We start from the raw sequence: 20,308 nt of genomic DNA on the forward strand, positions 1-20,308 counted from the left end.
AACTCATCTTCACAATTCTTATGTTTGCAATCTGTTGGTGTTTTTGTTTTTTTCTGCAGTATCATTATTGTATTCTGATTCAAATAGGTCTTTGTAGGCCCAAAAGTAACATAACATTCATGTCCATGAACAGTAGACGCTCCAGTTTTCATCAGTCGTATGAACAAGTTAAATCTTCGAAAACAAACAGACTCATCAAATGTTTCTGCAACCAAATCAACCTACAATGGGGGCTCAAGATCAAGCTAAGACACCTGCACATGTGTAGGCATAAAAGGAAATAACGGGTCACAGAGGCGCTGAACGGCGGCAACGTCGTCCACCGTTTTGGAGAGCTCTCACCGGTTAAAAGTCAATCGGTTGTGTCACGTTGTGAAAAAGCTTGAAAACTCCAAAGAGCTCGCACAAAAGAAACAGTGTCAGTATCTCAAATGTGACACAACTGGGTGGAGAGCAGCGAGATGCGGAAAGAGACCGAGAAGGAGAAGTGGTACAGGAAGTGACTGAGGTCTCGGTTAAGTTAAGAAACGGTGATGCTTGCTCAGATGCACCGACTYTTCCACCAGCTGGAGCGGCGCAGCAGACATTTTCTGCTCCATCTTCTTCTCTGAGTTGCTCTGCGTTAGATGGACAATCTGGAGGGGGGCCTCGGATCCAGTCTGCTGAGGAAGCTTTCCTCCAGGTAGGCCATGCACATCGACAAGTTTTTGATTTCTCTGTCAAACATGCACTGGAAGTTGAATCATACCCAAGGTAGCTTAAAAAAAAAGAGTCAACTTTTTGATTAGTTGCCCTTCAACAATGGCCTCAGTCTCCGTCATTAACTCCTAACCTACGCCAGTCAGTTCGACTGTTTGTTTTTTTTCTGCTGGAAGCCATTTAAGTTCTAATAACGGTGGCCAAAACAAATGGCCAAAAAAAAAAAGCCAATTTGGAAAGATGTTTCAAATTCATTTCTCAGCATGGGGTGCAGACGTAGCAACTGAAAACAATTCCCATTTAGAAGGATTTAAAGATTTTGTTTACGGAATTCTTTTCCTCCACAAATTTACTCTGGTACACATTGTCCAAACAACAGTACATGCAGAACCACTTTAGTAATTATTATTGCGTGGGAGGAAAGATGCTTCGCCAGAACAGTGTGCTCATTTTGTTTCACATCAATCAAACTGTTTTATATGCTTAAATGTGTGCTGGTAACTATGTAAAACCTGGTATAAAAAGTAGAAGTAAAAGTCGAGAAAAAAAAAAAAACCTAAACAAACTAAACTAAAAATGCCAAAAACAAATCAAAGCAGCCGAAGGATAGAATCAAACGGCAAAAAGCGACCGAAGCACACTTAACATTTCAAACGGACAAGTCTGCAGATGGAGCCGGGCGGACCCGAGGTTGAATCAAGTGTGAAGATAATTACACAACTAAGTAGCAGAGTAATATGGTTAAATTAAAAAATTACAACCCACGTAGGTTGGAGTTAATTTGACCGACTTGCAAGCAGGGTTTCGCTTTTGTAGGCTGTTTCAAAAAGTTAACATCTGGTGCAGTTTTACAGTTTTACCGGCGAGCTCTACCAGATTTTTTTTGTTTTTTGGATGTAGGTTACAGTCTGCTGATTCGTCTCGTTTTCTTCTTCTCGTAGGAAGTCTCACCAGCGCAACAACAGCCCTCAGCCTCCAGGGGACAACGAGCACGGGTATGAAAACGTCTGGACCGTCCTTTCACAACATGTCCGCTCTTCCGGACGTTTCGTCACCGTAGACGGCCCGGTTGTCGCCGAACCCGCAGTTCTCAGACATTTGTGTTTGTTTAATGTTATTAGCTTCAGGGTCCGACATCAAAAACAACACATTGCGCATATTTGCAGGGGAAAATATAACTGGCACAGCACTTGACAAGGTAAAAAGCCAGACAGGAAGTGATTGAACCAGGCAGGAAGTGATCGAACTAGAGGTCGTAAACAGGAGAAACCTCTTACCTTCCTGTTCGGCGGCCTCTCGTTCACAGCAACAGGCCGCCTTAGACAAAACAACCCCCATCTGCTGCGAATTGAGCTTTTCCCCCTGAATGATAAAATGTCCGTTTGTTTTCAGATTGCGAGAAGAGCCAAACCACACTTAGTCCGATTCATCGTTCACCGCTCCCACCGACTTTGCTTTATTTATTTATTTATTTATTTATTTCGTCCGTCCCAATTTACTTCTTTTTAAGTCACGACGCATAATTTCTCAGATATTTTCTCTATACTAGATGTGGGAATCATTTCAGGGATCCATGAATCAATCTGTTGTCCACTAATTAATTTGATTCAGGCGGATTTAATGGTTCTGGGTTGTAGCTGCGGTGGTTCTATTTACTTCCATGTCAAGAGATGGGAAATGTATTAAAAAAGGAAAAAAAAAAAGTCGAAGAGCACTGAACCAAACTATGGCAACATAAATTTCATACAGGATAAGAAAAAAAAGAAACCAGTGTCACCATAATGCTTTATATTTGCGAGCAGGGATTCCACAAAAACGTAACTGCAGTGAATGGAAGCAGCTGAAAGTCAAATTTCTTTTCGTTCAAGCAGTTTTTAATAACCACACTATGGTAATGTTGTGACTAAAACATAATTTCAAAGTCACACCACTCAAACATATTTTAGTCCATCTCTAGTTAATTTCTTTCAAAACACAGTGGATCTCAAAAAGTCATCTTAAGCTTGGTGAACGGATAAAAAAAAAGAAGACGTCAAATTCGTAATGCGCAATCTGTTGCTCATTTGGCTTTGACACCCAGGAAAAAATAAGTCACTCCTGTGGCTAATTATCTTGAATTAAGATGCAGGAGGAACACTTGAAGAGACTGGTTAGCAATTTAACTTAACCCTATAATTGCCGTGACAACACCGGTGTCCTCAATGGACCCGTCGACTGTACATGCGAGGGGTTACCGACGAGATCTGAAGAAGGCAGCATATGTTTTATACTGACGGTGAATCCTTTACATGTGAGACACAAATACCATAGAAAATTGTATGATTGCAAACAAAACATGCGGTGGCTTTGATGGCGTGTTTACTCAGTCCTCTCAGGCCAGCTGTTGTCACCGTTGCACGAACCTGGTCGTGCAACGGTGACAACCGTCTCTGGTTCCGCTCGGCCCGGCAGCCGAGACTCCAGATTGTTTCATAATCCCCGGAGCAAAAAAACCCCAAAAAACAAACAAACAAACAAAAAAAATAAGGGTTTGGAACAGATACTGTTTTTTGGTTTGTGAGTAAAAAGAGCCGCCGCCTTTGCACAACCACACTTCCTGCATGTTAGGATCTGTGGGAAAAGCATTTGACTATATATGAAAGTTATTTTAAAAAATTATTCTTTTTTCTTTAGTATGACAAATGACAGTTGGAATCTGTTACATTACATTAATCCTCCATATATGGTAACTTCTTGTTTATGTAAGACGATGGGTTTTTTGAAAATTACTCATCTTGAAGTTTTAAGTTGATTTATTTTTCTTTATTTTTTTTGTTTTACTTTTGCATACATTAGCCAAAATGTAAAAAAAAAAAAAAAAAGAGATTTTAAAAAAGATAAAACTAGCAGAGAAGTAGATAAACAATATTTCTATTTCTGTCAATATGAAGAAGACAAAGTGTGGACCAAAGCTAAAATTAATAAAAGTGTAGATGGAAGCACAAGCTTATTATACCATTGCTTTTTATTCATAAAGCACAACTGAAAACAAAGCAGAAGAATATTTTCTGTATATTTTCTAAAACATATCATGGAAATCCAGCTGAGTCAGAAAATCAAAACACAAACATAAAAGAAAACAATAAAACCTTATAGTATTTGTTTAGCAAATGATTTTTAGACTTAAAAAAAAACTAAGAGTGAAAATTTCAGTTTTAACTCCTCAGTAATTATTCCACACCTGAATCTCACTCACTGAAATACAATTCAATATTTCTAAATGTTCTTTTTAATAATAATAATCCTTCTCTCTAATTTGAAAAACAACGTGGAGGCTGATTAGGATTTGTGTCATGAAATGTGCTGCATTTATCATTAACAATGGCACCAAACACATCCAGTAATAACAAAAACAGATATTGTTGAACCACTTTTGCTTAGTATTAACATGCTAAATGTAGAGCTAGCTTTGAGGGTTAAGAGGTGAAACGTTGCCCAACCGCTAACAAGCTGCTTTTCCACTCCAAAACAAATAGTTTACATTAAAACAGACTAAGGCAAAAATATCATTTGTTAAACTTATTTTCAACCAATCTTGTGTAAGAGTAAAAAAAGCTCTGAGTTGCAGCTGTGGATGAGCTAACGTGTTCCTTGGTTGAGTCATAATTGAGTTATTTTACATATAATCACCTTTCTAACATAACGGGCTAAGTTGGGTTTTTTTTGGGAGGGGGGGGAGTTGCCAAAAGTGATTTTGGCTGGGGAAAAAATCACTTCTGGCAAAAAGTATTTGACAAAGTTGATGACAGAATAGACCCTTCCCTCATTGGGTAAATAAAAGTGTAATGACTTACCAGAGGAGGTATTCGTTTGGGTGCAGAACTGTTGAAAGCACTGAAACTCCATCCTGATTTCTCATTTCTGCATTTAAGTGACTGATTGACAGGAACTCAATTTTGATTCATTGGCAATTAATTTTTTTATGTACTTGTACAAAGATCTGGTTTTGCAACAGATGTTATTTTTTTCTCTTTCTTTTGTTTTGTCTTTTCACCCCGCCATACAAAAAGAGGAAGTACCGTTCACCATTGTAGTCTCTTGTTCCTCATTTTCAGATCGCACCATGTATGGACATCAAATCAGATGAGGGAGTTTTACTTGTCCCACTGAGGAGAAGTAGTGTCCATTAATCAAATGTGTAAGAATAGAAAAGCCAGAGTTTGGCTTTTAGGGATGGATCAAGTGAGAGTTGAGGAAGTGGCATTTTGGGGGAAGAGGGTAAGAACTGTGAGACAAAGGTCAAGATTGAAACATTCGATTTCCAAATTACCCAACAGCTGTTTTTTTTTTTCCTTTTACCTCTGGTATTCTAAATTTGAAGGTTTTTGCATATCCAAAAGATTGGGCTGTATGTTCACCCATGCAGGGCGAGCGGCGATGACAGCAGCGCCGGGAGGCTTAGCCGCAGGCTGTCCCGTCTGGGCAGCAGACATTCGTCCAGGGAACCTCCAAGACCTCCGGTTCAGCCGGAAAGGCCTCCTCCTCCACCTGTCCAGCAAGGTGTGTGCTCTCCGCAGCGTCCGGCCACCGCATGGTCCAACTACCGTAATGTGCATCTTTAGAGAAAAACAAAACCGAGACATTTTCGACTAAACCTTCATCACTGAGCAGCGATATTACAGCTTTCTCTTGACCCGAGGTGTGTTTGTGGTTACAGATGAGAGGATTCCACCACCAGCCCTCGTCCTGCCTTCAGCTCCGCCTCCAGCACCGGCTCCTTTCCCGCTTCCACTAGATCGGCCGCCCAAGCGGCCCGACAAATCCACCAAACCCAAGCTCCCGCCTCGGCCGCTCTCCAAGGTGTTCAGTAGTTACGAACACGGATCGAATGTGTTGCAGGTACATGCTTCCAACTGTACCAGTCGTCCACCGCAGCTTGGGGTTGAAGTAATTGCATTGAATGCTGTCATTCATACAATAAAAGACACTGAATTTCTAGCCAATAATGTTGGTCATTTTATGTAAAACAAGTCGTATGGATTTATTGTTTCCTCCAAAGGGCTTCGATATTTTCCGAGGAGATGAGACTCTGTGTGACGTCGTCCTGGTTCCTGGAGACGGCACCGAAGCTTTCCCAGTTCACAGAGTCATCATGGCTTCCTGCAGTGATTATTTTAAGGCAATGTTCACAGGTTTGTTCGACCTTCTGTGATATTTGGTGACAGGCAATTTAAGAAGATTAAGCCCTTTATGTAGGAAGATGTTTGACTTATCACTCCACTGTGTTCGTTTAACTTGAAGATAATGACTTAAAAAATAATACAGCACACAAAGTCAATTACCTATGCTACTCTGGTGATGAAGATGGTTAAAAAAAGGTGATAATAATGTAGTTGTGAGTTGCCAAACATCCAGCTGTCCATCAGTTGTCTTCTCCCACTTACCTGGCCTGGTAGAAACCAGCTCCTTGTTCTACGCTTCGCTTTCTACTGAGGGTCTGGACGCTCCACTGACGAGAAACGACTGCTTGCTGGAGGCGTAGACACTGTGAAAGTTTTAAAATGACTGGATTGACGTTTGCCCCAGACGTATATAATGCACCTGTTTGACGACCGTTCTCTACTGCGAGGTGAGAAGCGGTGAGCCGAACAAGATGGCTGTTAATGTTAAGTCAATATTTGGTTGTGAGGGTAACAAGTCCAGAAGGGACTCACTGACATCCCTCTCCCTAGTAAATTCTGGGTTCTTCCATTTTAAAGTGACTGGAAAACCTCCAAAAGTTTCCCAGACCTGGACAAAGCAGTCCATCATTTTCTAGTGTAGAACCTCAGCCTTGGAGCCAACATCCATCCTATTAACTTTACATTTGTGTGCAATCTTCTGCAGTTTAGACTGAAAAAATAGCCTCAAAAAATGCTAAATTAAACACCTTGAGACCCTGTCATCACATCATTAACAGGACCTTTAAAAAGGTGCATCTGTTGCACAGTTCTCAGTAAAAAACAATAGATGGAAACTTTTTTTATTACAGAAGATAAGTTGATAGCTCAATGTCATTGTTCTGCTAAAACAGACTCTTGATGAAACGGCACAGAAATAATTTGTCACGACTTATACTTTAATTTTTGATTACCACAAAAAAGGAAACTCTGCTGACCTTTTTCACTCGTCCTCCTTTACATCGCGACTTCTAACAAACCCCGTGCTGTAATCCTCGTCAGACGCGTCTTTCGCATCTCGCTGGTTTTGCCCTGCGTCTTCCTGCCAGCTCAAGGCAAATCTCCCTAAGCGATGCAAATTCATGCGTTCACCTTGTGTCTGTTCCTCTGTGCTTCGTTTGCTCTGTTCAGGAGGCATGAGAGAGCAGGAGATGAGAGAGATCAAGCTGCATGGGGTCACCAAGGCGGGCTTAAAGAACATCATAGAGTTCATTTACACATCCAAAGTCATCCTCGACATGGGCAACCTCCAGGACACCCTGGAGGCTGCAAACTTCTTGCAGGTCATGCCTGTTCTGAGCTTCTGCAACGAGCTTCTGAGCAGCGAGGTGAGAAGCTTCTTGACTTTTTTTTTTACATGTTGAACAGTGCTGGTTTGCAATCCAGGCCTCTTCCTCAAAGGCCTCTCAAGTCCTCCAAGACAACACCACAATAAATGCTTTTACATTACAAATTTGCACAAATCTTTAGTCAATTTTCTGCTAAAAAAAACAGCAACACACAATTTCCGATAAATTGCGAAATCCCGTTAAATAAGAAATTTAATTGAAATGKTAATAARCTTTCATCATCTTTCAGCCATCAGTCTGTCTTATTCAGGCATTGGAGAGACAAGCCTCTTATATATTTGCGAGCGGCTACGTAGGCGCCGTTTTGGAGAAACTGTAATCGGCAATTTTACACGAGAGCTATGGATTCAACACACTGGAATGATGCACAACATTTTATGAACTGTGTGATGTTGAGAGAGCTCTGGTAGAACTAGCTGTACATTGTCAGAAAACCCCCAGCAAAAAAAACCTTCATCCTCCTACTACTTCCTGTCTCCTTCTTCGTGGTTTTCACCAGTAGTAACATCCAGCTGTTGATCACGTGACTGTGTGATGCGGAAAAATGTGTTTCCATTGCAGTTATGCCAAATACATTGATTTTGATATGGCTGAAAAAACCACCTAATCCTAGAGGGAAAAAAATTATATCAAAACTTTCGAAATGGGCATGTTTCCGTTAAGACAATTTATTTTCAAAATTCAAATTTGGGCAATTTTATGGCTAATGGAAAAACAGCTACAGTTTAGATAAAGCCAAACTAATTTGGTTGATTTTTCCATGTATCCCTTGGTGCAGATTACAATCGATAACTGTGTGGAAGTGGAGCGGATTGCCACAGATCTGCTCCTTGAGGATGTTCTGGTGAATATTGGTAAGTTAAGACACGCGACCTTTGTAGCATTTGTGCAGTGAACAACAGGAAAGCCCGCCATGCAATGTTTTGTTTCCAATTTATGATTGGTCTTATCAAACCTAGGGAAGTTTGTGGGGCAGAACCTGACTCCGCTGGTGGACTCCGGCCGCTACTTGCAGCTCTCAGAGACCAGCATCGCCAATGCTCTGGCCAGCAACTCGCTGGGCGGTTTCTCAGAGCTGGAGCTCTACCACATCGCCAAGGGGTGGCTGGAGCACGACCCTCCCTCGCGTCACTCCTCCGTCTACGCCCTTATGCGCCACATACGCTTCCCGCTAATGAGCCCCAGTGAACTCATTCAGATCTCTCAGGACGAGGAGGAGGAGAGCGACTCCATGATGCGCTCTGACACCGCCTGCGTGAACCTGCTGCTGGAGGCCAGCAACTACCAGATGATGCCTTACATGCAGCCGGCGCTGCAAACCGAGAGGACACAGATTCGATCGGACTCCACCCACATCCTGGCGCTGGGCGGCGTGATGCGGCAGCAGCTGGTGGTGAGCCGGGAGCTGAGGCTCTACGACGAGAACACTGGCCATTGGAGGGCTCTGAGGCCCATGGAGGTGCCACGTTATCAACACGGCGTGGCTCTTCTGGGAGGCTTTCTCTTTATTGTTGGAGGTGAGGGCATCAAGCTTAACGCTAAGTTGAAGTCATAGTCGGTATTACACTTGAAAATAAGGGCACTATAAACATTTGAAAATAAGGGCACCTTAAAACACAGCAACAAACTTCAGACCAATCAACACTTTGCACAGAGTTCTGTCGACATAGTTCCATCCAGGCCTGGTATCAAGGTCGGCAGGCAGACGCCTCTCTGCAAACAAAATAATGCAATTTTTGTCACGCATCAATGAGAACAGATTTGTACTTTCGGACAAAGTACATTTGAGCCTCTAGGCTAAGTTTTGAAGCTTAACACCAATTTCCATTGAATTCTTAGGTCAGAGCACATACGACACAAAGGGCAAGACTGCCATAGACAGCGCCTATCGCTACGACCCGCGCTTCGACAAATGGCTTCAGATTGCCTCTCTCAACGAGAAAAGGACCTTTTTCCACCTCAGCRCTCTGAAGGGGAAGCTGTTTGCCGTTGGAGGAAGGAACGCCTCTGGGGAAATCGGTAGGCCCCTAGGCTCAAAATTGTGAGAAATTTCTCGGAAGGAGCGTCCGGTTGTTAGCCTTCAACATCTTCTCTCTTGTCCTTTTGACCAGACACCGTGGAGTGCTACAACCTGAAGAAAAACGAGTGGACCTTTGTGACCAACATGATGGAACCTCATTATGGGCATGCTGGGACCGTTCACGGGGGCCTCATGTACATCTCAGGTGAGAGAACAATGCACAAGGCCAGACAGGGATATCTTTACAGTATTTAAAAGAATGTGTACAGATTTACTTGGTTGCATTTTTGCCTTCTGAAGGATTTCCAACAGGTTTGCAGGAAGTAGCTTACCTGCAGTAAACTGGAGGATCCAGACTTAACAGTAGAGCATACAATTCCCTCCAAAAGTATTGGAACAACAAGGCGAATTCTCTAGTTTTTAAGGGGTTTCAGCTTTTATTTCCTGGTATTTATGTGTTGATGTGCTAAGCAACTCAGTAGATAGCGCCTTTTGTTTGAACCCAACCATTTTTCAAGTGATCAAAACTGTGACTGGCAGGTGTTTCTTGTTAAGCAGGTGTTGCCTTTGAGGTCGATTGTTCAAAACATTAAACACCCTTCTTGTTAAAGTGGGTTAACCAACATGAAAACTGGAGAGCTCTTCATAGGGGAAAAACGAGCCAATTAGAAGCTGAGAGAAGTAAAGTAGGAAAACCAATCAGAGTCATTGGACAAACATTGGGCATATCAACGATTTGTAATGTCTTGTATCTAGGAGATTTTCTCTCTATCTTTTGCCGGTCTGGGAAAAACTTAAACTTTTCCTGGCAGTTAAAAATATATATACATTAAGTACAATTATGGACTTTCACCCACATATGAGGACAATAATTTAGTAGCAGCTTATGGCAACTGAACATTTGTGTTGCTAAACGCTAACAGTGATTGTCATAATGTTCCATTGAATCCACTTGTGATTTCATATGTCCAAAAATGCATGATGCATGATGTTAGCCTTTTTGTGATCTCCTATTTTTACCGTCCATCGTTACTGGTTTCATTATTAGGCCAGCAGATTCTGGGCAGGCTATTTTTGCATCTGACAATTACATCAACGTTTTAGTCACTTCTCCCTGGTTCTCCAAACCGAGATGACTCAAAGCAAGCTTGAGGAATAGCTCCCTGCTTTTCTTGGATGTGTGGAAACGAGTGTAGATGTTTGGTTTTATGAACACTAACAGTTGAGCAGAGGCAATTAGCATTTGTCACCTGCTTTTGTAAGGATACTTCCTGAACGGTTTTGAAATAATAAGAGAGTTTCAGAGCTAAACACAGCTCCTAACGGCGCTCTAGCTCAGGGCCTGTTAAAGTAAGCGACTGAAAGCAGAGCAAAGTCACTGAACCCACAAAATAACACTTCCTTCTATAAATGATCTCTGTGAAAAAATGACTCATCCTGAATGGGGAGAGAGAAAGCCACATAAGTCGTGTTTTATCTGCTCTTGATGCGTTTCCAAAAGGTCAACTTCTTTTCTTTTTTTTTATAGCTCCACCTCAACAAGAAGCATTTGAGTTTTGTTTTTTACAACGTATTCCCAACATTGACAAGACAGCTGATGAAAGCGCTTAATTACAATTCTCTGCACTGATATAATTTCCCCAAAAACTCTCCATGCCACGGTTTTTTGGAGTTATAGGAAACTAGCTCTGGTGGTAAAAGCAAACCAACATTTTATCAGCAGGAGATTTGCTTGACGCAAAATTGACGAGCAAATTAGCTTGTGCAACCATCTAACCGCATTCCCTCACAGGGTCTTTTTCACAGCTGTTAAACCACACAATGCATCTACTTTCCGTCTAAGTGCTGTTCACACGGTTGAGTGCCTCAGGAAAGCAAAGCGTGTTTGTTTTTTGGTTTGTTCACAAATTAATTTCAGTCTTTTGGCACTGCAGCCGCTTTAAAGAAATCACTCTCTGGTGTCAAATATCTGACTCTGCCACATGAGCAGAGCTCTGTGGCATTCGAGAGACTTCGAGAAGAAAAACCAAGCACGATTGTAGCTGCTGGTGAGCTTTGCAACTTAGAGCTTGGAGGAAACACTACACAAGTATTAAATCTTCCCGTATTTGGTATTTTCTGATAAGAATCAAGTGGAAGTGTTTTTTCTTTTTGTTTGGTTTTGTTTTTTTTGTCAGGTTTTGTTAGCTTGTAGATGGCACTCTCTTAGCTGACCTACTTGAAAGCCTGTTCCTGTTTTAGCGGCGCTCTCATAGGCCGCTCTCAACCTGATCTGGGTTTCTTAGCAACCCTTGGACAGGAAAACCACTTCTCGCAATGAGAGCACAGTGTAACCTATAAGTTTCACATGTAGGACTTAGAACCAGGAAGCCCAAAGGCCTGTGGTTAGGGTGGGCCTCCGAAACTCAGCACCTATTTCACTTCTCTCATTTCTGTAGACCTACATGTATGCGTATAGCAAACACTGTGGAAACTTTACCAGGCAAGTTCTGAACGGGGGTGTTATTATTTCCTTTTTCACCATTTTTTTGGATTGATGTTGAAAGAAATTATTACAATTTTTATCACTTTCTGTCATGGTACAACCACAAACGTCAATGTATTTTTTGGGGGGGATTTAAGGGGGACCTATTATGCAAAATTAACTTCTTGTATCTTTTTATTGTTCCATTTGGGTCTCAGCTGCTATTGTAGCAATATTTTTTTTATTTTTTGGTGTCTAGAAAATGAGTGGTTTCAAAAACCTCATGATTGTTGAGTCACAATTGATGGGGGACTGCACCGTTACCTAGCAACCCCAACCGAGTCAATATATCTCATAGCAACCCGCCCGGTTTTACTGCTGTATGCACTGAACAAAAGCTGCTAGAGAAGAAAAGTTTTTTTTGTTTTGTTACTGCATTCTTGTTGGTTGTGCAGAAGGCTCCACTTCTGCTTTTCAAAGACAAACGGTTGTATAATTGAGCATCTGTTTGCAGCCATTTTCATGTACAATTGTTAACGTTGAGTTTGCTGGGAGTGGGCGTGGCCATCAGCAGCTTATAAAGTGACAAGAGGCCCTAAAACTCCTCATTCTGAAAGGAGCTCAAAGTAGGCAGAACTGGCTAAAATCTTCTTATCTAAGAATGATTTTGTGCAAAAAAATTTAATGAACAGGTTTTGAAGGCCTATCCTAACGCATTCAAGGAAGCATAATAGGTCTCCTTTAATGCAATTGATCAACACGGATCAATGTAAAAAAAAAAATTTCGGCTTTTTTTCCAGTTTCTTTACAAGTTAAAAAATCTGAGATGCTTCACAAAACTTTTATAAACTTTTATATTCAGCACCTCGTACTTCATAGAACCAGTTTACGCTGCAACTCTTTTGGTTCTGAGTCTACAAACTAGAAAAATATTTGGAGCCTTAATTATTTTGACCTAATATGTTTTGCAGAATAACTCATCTATTATGGTTTCTTCCTGTACTTATTTATATACTGTATTTTCCGCACTATAAGGCGCACCTTCAATGAATGGGCTATTTTAAAACTTTTTTCATATATATGGCGCATAGAATAGACGCTTCAGTTTAAGGCGCACTGGTGGCTTTTGAGGAAATTTAAGGTTTTTAGGTGCGCCTTATAGTGCGGAAAATACGGTACTTTCTTTCCATCGTCACATAAACTCTGATAAGACTGCTAAAGAAAAGCATCCCCACAGCATCAGGCTTCCACCACCGTGTGTCGGAGAGGCTGCTGTGTGTTCGACAGTGTTAGTTTTCATCGGTGCAACATTTTTCATTTTGGCCTAAAAATTGAATGTTGGTCTCATAAAACCAGAACACCCTCTTCCACAAGTTCTCTGTTTCCCTTTCATGGTTTGTGGCAAAGTGGCCTTCTTTTGTCTTTCTGTCAACAATGGCGTTTCTTCAAATGGATTATGTCACCGTAACTATGAGGCCGGTCAAAATAACTGCAGCAAACACACTTATTTTGACAGGCTTATCACAGTGTTAACATATAAGAAGCTTTCAAAAAGCTCTTTATACACTTTAGACAGTGTATAAGGAGCTATACTGAAAACTGCACTGATACTGAAAATAGAAAGAACATAACTTTTGTATTAGTGAGCTTTTCTGCTGCTGTGCTGAAAACAACTTATTTTCGAGTCCCTGGGTGACCAGTCAACAATTAAGACGGCAGAAATCTTCCGACTAGCCGTTAGCCGGAGTCTCTGATCTAAATTTGAGATTGTGTTTGAGTACTGTGATGGTAATGGAATAATAATAATAATAATAATGCAAGAACATATTCTCGAAAGTCGATAAATGTTAAATTCTGATGACCATTTAAAAACTGGAACTGGGAGACATTTAAACTGTCCAGAATAAATAAACCAAGCAACAGAAACGACTAACAGAATGAATTATTGGAGTCTCTGTAAGCAAAAAAAGGCTAGCAGAGATGAAAGCGCCAGAATAAAGAGCAATATTTGGTAGAAAGAGAGAAAATGGAGGACAACAATAAACTTTTAAATAAATGATTATCATTACGAGCGCCATCTGCTGTAAGCAAACCTGACATTAAAAAACATCTGAGCTTTCTCTTCAAAGAAACTAAATCCAATACAACAGAACATAGAAATTAAACTTTACTGCGGTAACGTTATCAGAATAAATTTCTTAAATATTCAATATGATATTTTTTTTGCTCTCATATTATTAAAATAAAATAAGAAATGGGGCAAATTATTAGTCTATCTCGTATCTAATTGCTAATCTGTTSCTTGTCATTTCGTAGTGCATGAGAAAGTGCAGTAGGTGACAGCTTATGAAAAGCAATCTGAGGAAATGCAGCTCGGTCGCTGCGCCTTCTCAGGCCAAACGGAAGCGATACGGCGGCTCGCTATCTGTTGTCTGGAAACCACCAAATAATTAGTGCAAGCTGTAACCCTGCACAAATATTTTCATCCTCATTACAAACACGGATTTTGGCTCGATGTCGAAAACGGTAACAATGGCGTCTATTCTTCAGGGAACTATTAGTCCAATTGATGCTGAAGGCTCATTTCAGCTCCTGCATAATCATGTTTTTTTGTTGCTGTTTTGAAGGCAAATATTGTGGATGTAAAGTTTTCATCATCTGACACAGTAAATACATCGTCACTGTCTGATCCGTCCCTGAACCTGCTGCACTCTTAATCCAAACTAACTGGAGATGCATCCATCTACTTTTTTCACTTCCGATATAAATATCTGAGGTTCAGTAAATGGAAAAACATGCTAAGTTGACTTAAAATGTTACTGTAAAAAAAGGAAAACAGGCATTAATTTACTGAATTACAAATTTATTTGATGACTCTGCACCAGTACAGCACATTTAAATACACCAATAGCTTCAAAAGCCTGATCAAATATGGAAAAACTTTAATTTGTTCAGTCAGTGCAATTAGTAGCCAAAGTAAAATAAATAATAAAGACTCTGTTAAACACAACAGGCTGACTATTTTGGTCAAAAAATAAACAAAACGTCATTGAAATGGTCCAGAAATTAAAATGAGGTATTCTAAATATAATGTAAAATAAGGAATAAAGCATGAAGCCGCTCAGAGCACAAAGCGTAGAATTAGACTGATTAGATCTGCCCTTATGGATTGAGCCCATAAACCTAGGCTGGAATTGCTTTCAATATCGGGATCAATACAGATATTAATATCAGATCGGTGCATCTCTAGCCATGAGAGGTTGAGTGGCTAAAGTCTTTCCTCTGCCTACATCTCCCAGAATGCTGCACGGTTCTGGTTCGCAGATCAGTGAAATGATTAAACATCAGACGTATTAGCTATTGATATTGATCGTGTGTTTATCGCAATAACTGCTGTTATTGATTTATTGCCCAGCCCTATTCTTACTTAAAATATTTTATGCTACAGTAAAAATAATACAGCACCTCACTTGACCGTTTGCAAGGTTTCCCCCTGAAAACTTGCTAAGCACAGGGATTTGGTGACAGAAAGGTCATTCATCCAGCAGCTTGTCGAGTTTTTGAGGTAAAAATGTTTAAAGTTGACAGGAAATTTGAAAATATAATTTGATAATCATGTGTTGTTGGAAGATTAATACCTGAACACCAACTATAAAGTGTTAATATGCAAATATTTTTAAAAGATTTTTTTTAAAAAAAGCAATACTTAGCCTGGTGGGACACAAGTAAAGCCTGGTGGCCCGCCAGGCTTACAATACATTGTGGGAAACCCTGATTTCTCAGTTTCCAACATGCCACTGGAAAAATCCATATTTTCATTTTGAGTATTTAGAACCTCTGGTAAGCTTTTGGCTACTTTTGCTGTGGTGACATGAATCTTATTCTCTTCGGTCTCACAGGTGGCATCACCCGCGACACCTTCCAGAAGGAGCTGTGGTGCTACGACCCGGTCGCCGACTCGTGGAGCCGCCGGGCCGACATGATGGAGCTCCGCGGCCTACACTGCATGTGCACGGTGGGGGACCGGCTCTACGTGATGGGTGGCAACCACTTCCGGGGCAGCAGCGACTACGACGACGTGCTGGGCTGCGAGTACTACAGCCCGGACACGGACCAGTGGACGGTGGTGGCGCCGATGCCCCGTGGCCAGAGCGACGTCGGCGTCACGGTCTTCAACGGCCAGATCTACGTGGTCGGGGGTTACTCCTGGAACAGCAGGTGCATGGTGGACATCGTCCAGCGCTACGACCCGGAGCAGGACGCGTGGGACCGAGTATTCAACGTGCTGGAGCCCCTGGGAGGGATCCGGGCCTGCACGATGACCGTTTACGTGCCGGAGGGGTCGGTGGACGAGGCCGAGATACAAGATTGCCCGTTACCCACGGCTAAGAACTGCTAGCCACATGCATCAGGCTGCTTTTGGGGGGTTTCCAGCTTACGCCAAAACAGGAAGCAGTGTGGGTTGTGACACAATGGTTTCATGTGCAAACAAAAGCTAGCGAGTGCAGCTTGACACACATGTCGTATTTCAGTTATTTTCTGTCCTTCCCACAACCTGTTAGCCACGTAGCATCTGCTTGTGTTCTCTCTGAAGACTCTGAATAAAAACATGGAGCTGCCTCGCCAGACACTGAAGACCTCTGCTTTGCAGGTGAACCTTCAGTCGAACCGATTCATCTATTTCCCGGCACAAAGTCGTCAGATTAAAGATTAATAAATCGAGCGAGAGCTGTCTTTGTGGAATGCGGCTCTGTTTTTCTCTCCAAGACCAGCAGCTCGAAGGACTGTACAGATTTGCCAGACTTAAAATAGAGATTATTGTGTGTGTGTTGTGTGCGTGTGTGCGTGTGTGCGTGCGTGCGTGCTGAAAGAAAAAAAAAGCCACAGAGAGGTTTACTTGTGTTTTTTTGAGTGGAACGTTTGTAGCTCAGTCATGAGACATCAGTCCCTGCCATGGCTACAAATACCACACATCGTTATCATGTCGTAGCGTTGGAACTTCCTGTCCCCTCATTAATTAGGCCTGTGTGCAAAATCCCTGCTTTCACACTTTGGACCTGTTGAACCGTCAGCTTTTGGCAAGCAATGTTCAGCTAAGAATGTGAGAAAATCCGGACTTGCCGTTGCTTGATGTGAACATGAGGAGACGCGAACAAAGGCCTCAGCTGCCCTGCTGCATTAATCCCACTAGATTACGCTCAGGGAGGGAAAGAGTCTTTCTATTTACTATCAACGGCGACAAGAGTTGAACTTAACAACGTGTGTTGACACGAGATCGTCCTTATCTAAAACCACGCTAACACACACGCACACACACTGACACTCCTGGCTGTCTGACGATTTAACTACCCTTGAATCTTTGTCCTTCACTTCCAGATAAGACAGCAGACAGCTGTGATTATGGCTGCTATGCCAAGGCCTTTTAGCTGCAATGTTGAAAACCAGACTTCTACCTTGGAGCTGAAAATCAAAAAAAAAAAAAGGAATGGAAAAAGAAAAAGAGCTTGATTGCCATGGCAGAAGAAATGGCCAAGGCTAATTTGATGGAGAGAGAGAAAGKAAGGAAGGAAAGAGTGAAAGAAGGACAGAAAGAAAGAATGAAAGAGGAAAGAAAGAAGGGATGACATCAAAACAGAAAAGAAAGAAGAAAGGAAGGAAAGTAAAAAGAAGGAAAGAAAGAAGGGAAGAAAGATTGGATGACATCAAAACGGAAAAGAAAGAAGTAAAAAAAGTAGAATGGAAGAAGAAAGAAAAAGAATGGAAGAGGAAAGGAAGGACAGGTTGTGCTCTTCACTTTTTCTACTTCCACTCATTTCGAAGTAGAAAACATAAACAGCTGCACCTCAAAAGCTATATGACTGAAATGAAAATGGATTTATCTCAGCGATTCATTTCAAACATATCCACATAAAAATGTGATCCCATGGAATTGAAAGGACTTCCTCAAACTAACAACTTTCAGCAATAAACATACTTTGCCATAAACCAAAATGTATGTAATATAAATGTTTTTTATTATTACTTTGGTGAGATATTCTAATCTTAAATGTTCAAAACAGAAATAAAGGCTTGAAAACATCGTCTGTGTGTAAATGATCTATGTAATGTGTTACAGTTGGCGATTTAAGCTACGGATATGAAGTTTTCAATAATTTATTGAATATGATTATGTTTATATAGCATGGCTTAAAGCTGAAAAGTTTCAAAATTCAGTTTGCAAATTATGTAAGACAAATATTTTTTTTTAAAATCAGGTCCTGTTTTGGAGTTGGGCACGTTATCCAAATGTTTTAATGGAAAGTTAAGTGGAAGGAAGACAAAAACAAAACAAACAAACCTTCAGAAAATTAGACAGCGCAACTCAGGGGCTTGAGCACCTGCCCCTTTTGCTCCTTGCCCCCAAGTGCCCTTTTGGGTAATTTTTGTTGTTGTGTTGTTTTGGTTTGGTATTATCATTTCCTAAGTCCTCTTCTGACACATAATAACATGTACTAAAATTATTAGTTTTTTTGTTGGGGTTTTTTTTTTTTACAACATAATAAGCAGGTTACCTTTGACCTTTTGCCCGTGACGCATGACGCAGTTCCGTCTGTGCAGTGAGATAAGGCGGCTAACTGGTGCTCAACTTAGCGAACGTTCCAGATTACGGAACAGTTTTTGGTGAATTTTAAAAAACGTTTTTGGTGAATAAAGTGGACCTGCTGCTTGTCAGATGACGGAAAACGTTGAAGTATCGTTTCTGCTTCAGCTCGGAGTCGCGGTTTAAGCAGAGAGGTAATGAAATACAACAGACGCTGACGGGCCTCTGCGTCTGCCTTTCTCTGAAGAACCACTGAGCGGGAGGAGACAGACTGGTGAGGAGAAACTGCTCTTCTCTATCGATTCAGTGTTTCTATCATACAGACATTAAGCTGTTGTTGATGTGCTATTAGCTAGCTGCTAGCTAGCGACTTTGCTAGCAAAGCAAGATAACTAAAAATCTTCTTCCCTGTATTGTTAATGATATCAGTCATTCTTCAGTATTGCTTATGCAATAAGGGCACATCGCCCGTCCAAAACCGATCATCTCCATAATGGATATATGTCCGATCTTCTAATTTCCTTTGCTACATAATGTACATTTCATTTATTCTAGCGTTAAGTAAACGTATCTTGAAGGAGAATAACACTTAAATAAAAGTCCAACAAGGATATTCATTTAGAATTAAAAATAACTCGCCCTGAATTACCATGATAGATATAATGTAATAAAAGTGTGTCATTAATGAAGGAGAAAAAACTAAATCCAGACTTTAAGTTTAGGGTCTGGTTCGCAGAGTATGAAGTTAAATTTGCTTCCCAATTATTCAATGGAAAAAAAAAATAAAAATAACCTCAGTTAAATAAAATAAAATTGTTGTCAAAACTTTTGGAATTGTAATGATTCTTTTTTTAAAACAAAAAGTTTAGTTTAAAAAACTTTTTAAAATTAAATAACTCATTTTTGTCTTGTAAACTTAAAAAGTTATTTGCCAAACATAAAGTATTATTTGCACACATCAGAAATCTTTTGTTGCGATTTTGAGCCCTGTGAAAATCACAAGCAAAAACTTAGAATAGCTGAATGGACCATCTTCATCTCCACTGCAGCAAACAGGCTGCTCTTTTTTAGATTACAGTCACTAAAAGGTTGCATTGTGCCCTTGTTTATAATTTTAATAGTGTAATTCTGTAAAGACAAAATATGTCTGGTGGTCCAGCTCTGATTTACATATCTTGCTAAATTGCTGGTTTGAATATTGCAAAACTTTCCTATAAAAAAATAGACCTGCAGAAAGAAATTACTAATAAAATATCTTACATAGTTGTATGCTTTATATAGAGATTTTCCTTAGCTTTGATTATATATGCCACATTTTTGTAATTTATCATTGTTTATTAAACTCTGAAATCTGTGTGGTTTGTTAATATTCTGTCCTAGAATGTGGTTAGATGTGCCCTTTTTTTTTTGAGCACCTGCCCCTTTAGTGGTCTCTGCACGGCCCTGCACCATGGTGTATCACGTAGCTTTTCTRTGATATTCTAATTCACTGGGAAGCACCTGAGAACCACACAGGTTTGGAATCTGAGGTTGAGGTTTGACTAGCAAAGGCTCACATCCTGCAATATAACAAAAAAAAAAAAAAAGTCCCATAAACATTCTGACGTCTTAAAAGTTTCAGCTTGTTCAAAACACAGGAAGTTGTGGGAGGATTAGTCTGTAAAAAGCCCAGCGGCTGAAGTCGCGATGTTGAATTTATTGTAATTAACCGAAATGTCCAGTAAAACAGCGCATCTAAGTTTGATAATGGCTGTCGGGAAAGGTAAAACCCGCCGGCATGCTCACAGTTTCCATCACTCAGCCACTCGACCTCCGAACTATAGTTTACAGAGCAACCAAGGGGCCAGCTACAACTAATCATGTGGTATAATAAAAACACGTCTGACCACACGTCAGACGGATCTTACCTTGAGATGACAAATCTTGTTTCATTAGGCTGATATAACCTTGCGCCTCGCCTCCCACACACACACAAACACGCACGCACACACACACACA

The 20,308-nt window shown here is 40.8% G+C and overlaps 1 protein-coding gene across 1 annotated transcript; it reads left to right on the forward strand.

The window, feature by feature from the left end:
* Positions 1–341: 341 nt before the first annotated feature.
* LOC103477972 (kelch-like protein 9) lies at positions 342–17,349 on the forward strand. Its single transcript, XM_008431383.2, has 11 exons — positions 342–682; positions 1,641–1,694; positions 5,105–5,238; positions 5,396–5,577; positions 5,738–5,870; positions 7,029–7,225; positions 8,025–8,100; positions 8,206–8,763; positions 9,086–9,265; positions 9,358–9,471; positions 15,630–17,349. The coding sequence occupies exons 1-11, from the start codon at positions 627–629 to the stop codon at positions 16,127–16,129; spliced, it is 2,184 nt and encodes a 727-aa protein (XP_008429605.1). The 5' UTR covers positions 342–626; the 3' UTR covers positions 16,130–17,349.
* The last annotated feature ends 2,959 nt before the right edge of the window (positions 17,350–20,308 follow it).

This window comes from Poecilia reticulata, linkage group LG2 (assembly GCF_000633615.1).
Source record: "Poecilia reticulata strain Guanapo linkage group LG2, Guppy_female_1.0+MT, whole genome shotgun sequence".
In the NCBI taxonomy this organism is placed as follows: Eukaryota; Metazoa; Chordata; class Actinopteri; order Cyprinodontiformes; family Poeciliidae; genus Poecilia; species Poecilia reticulata.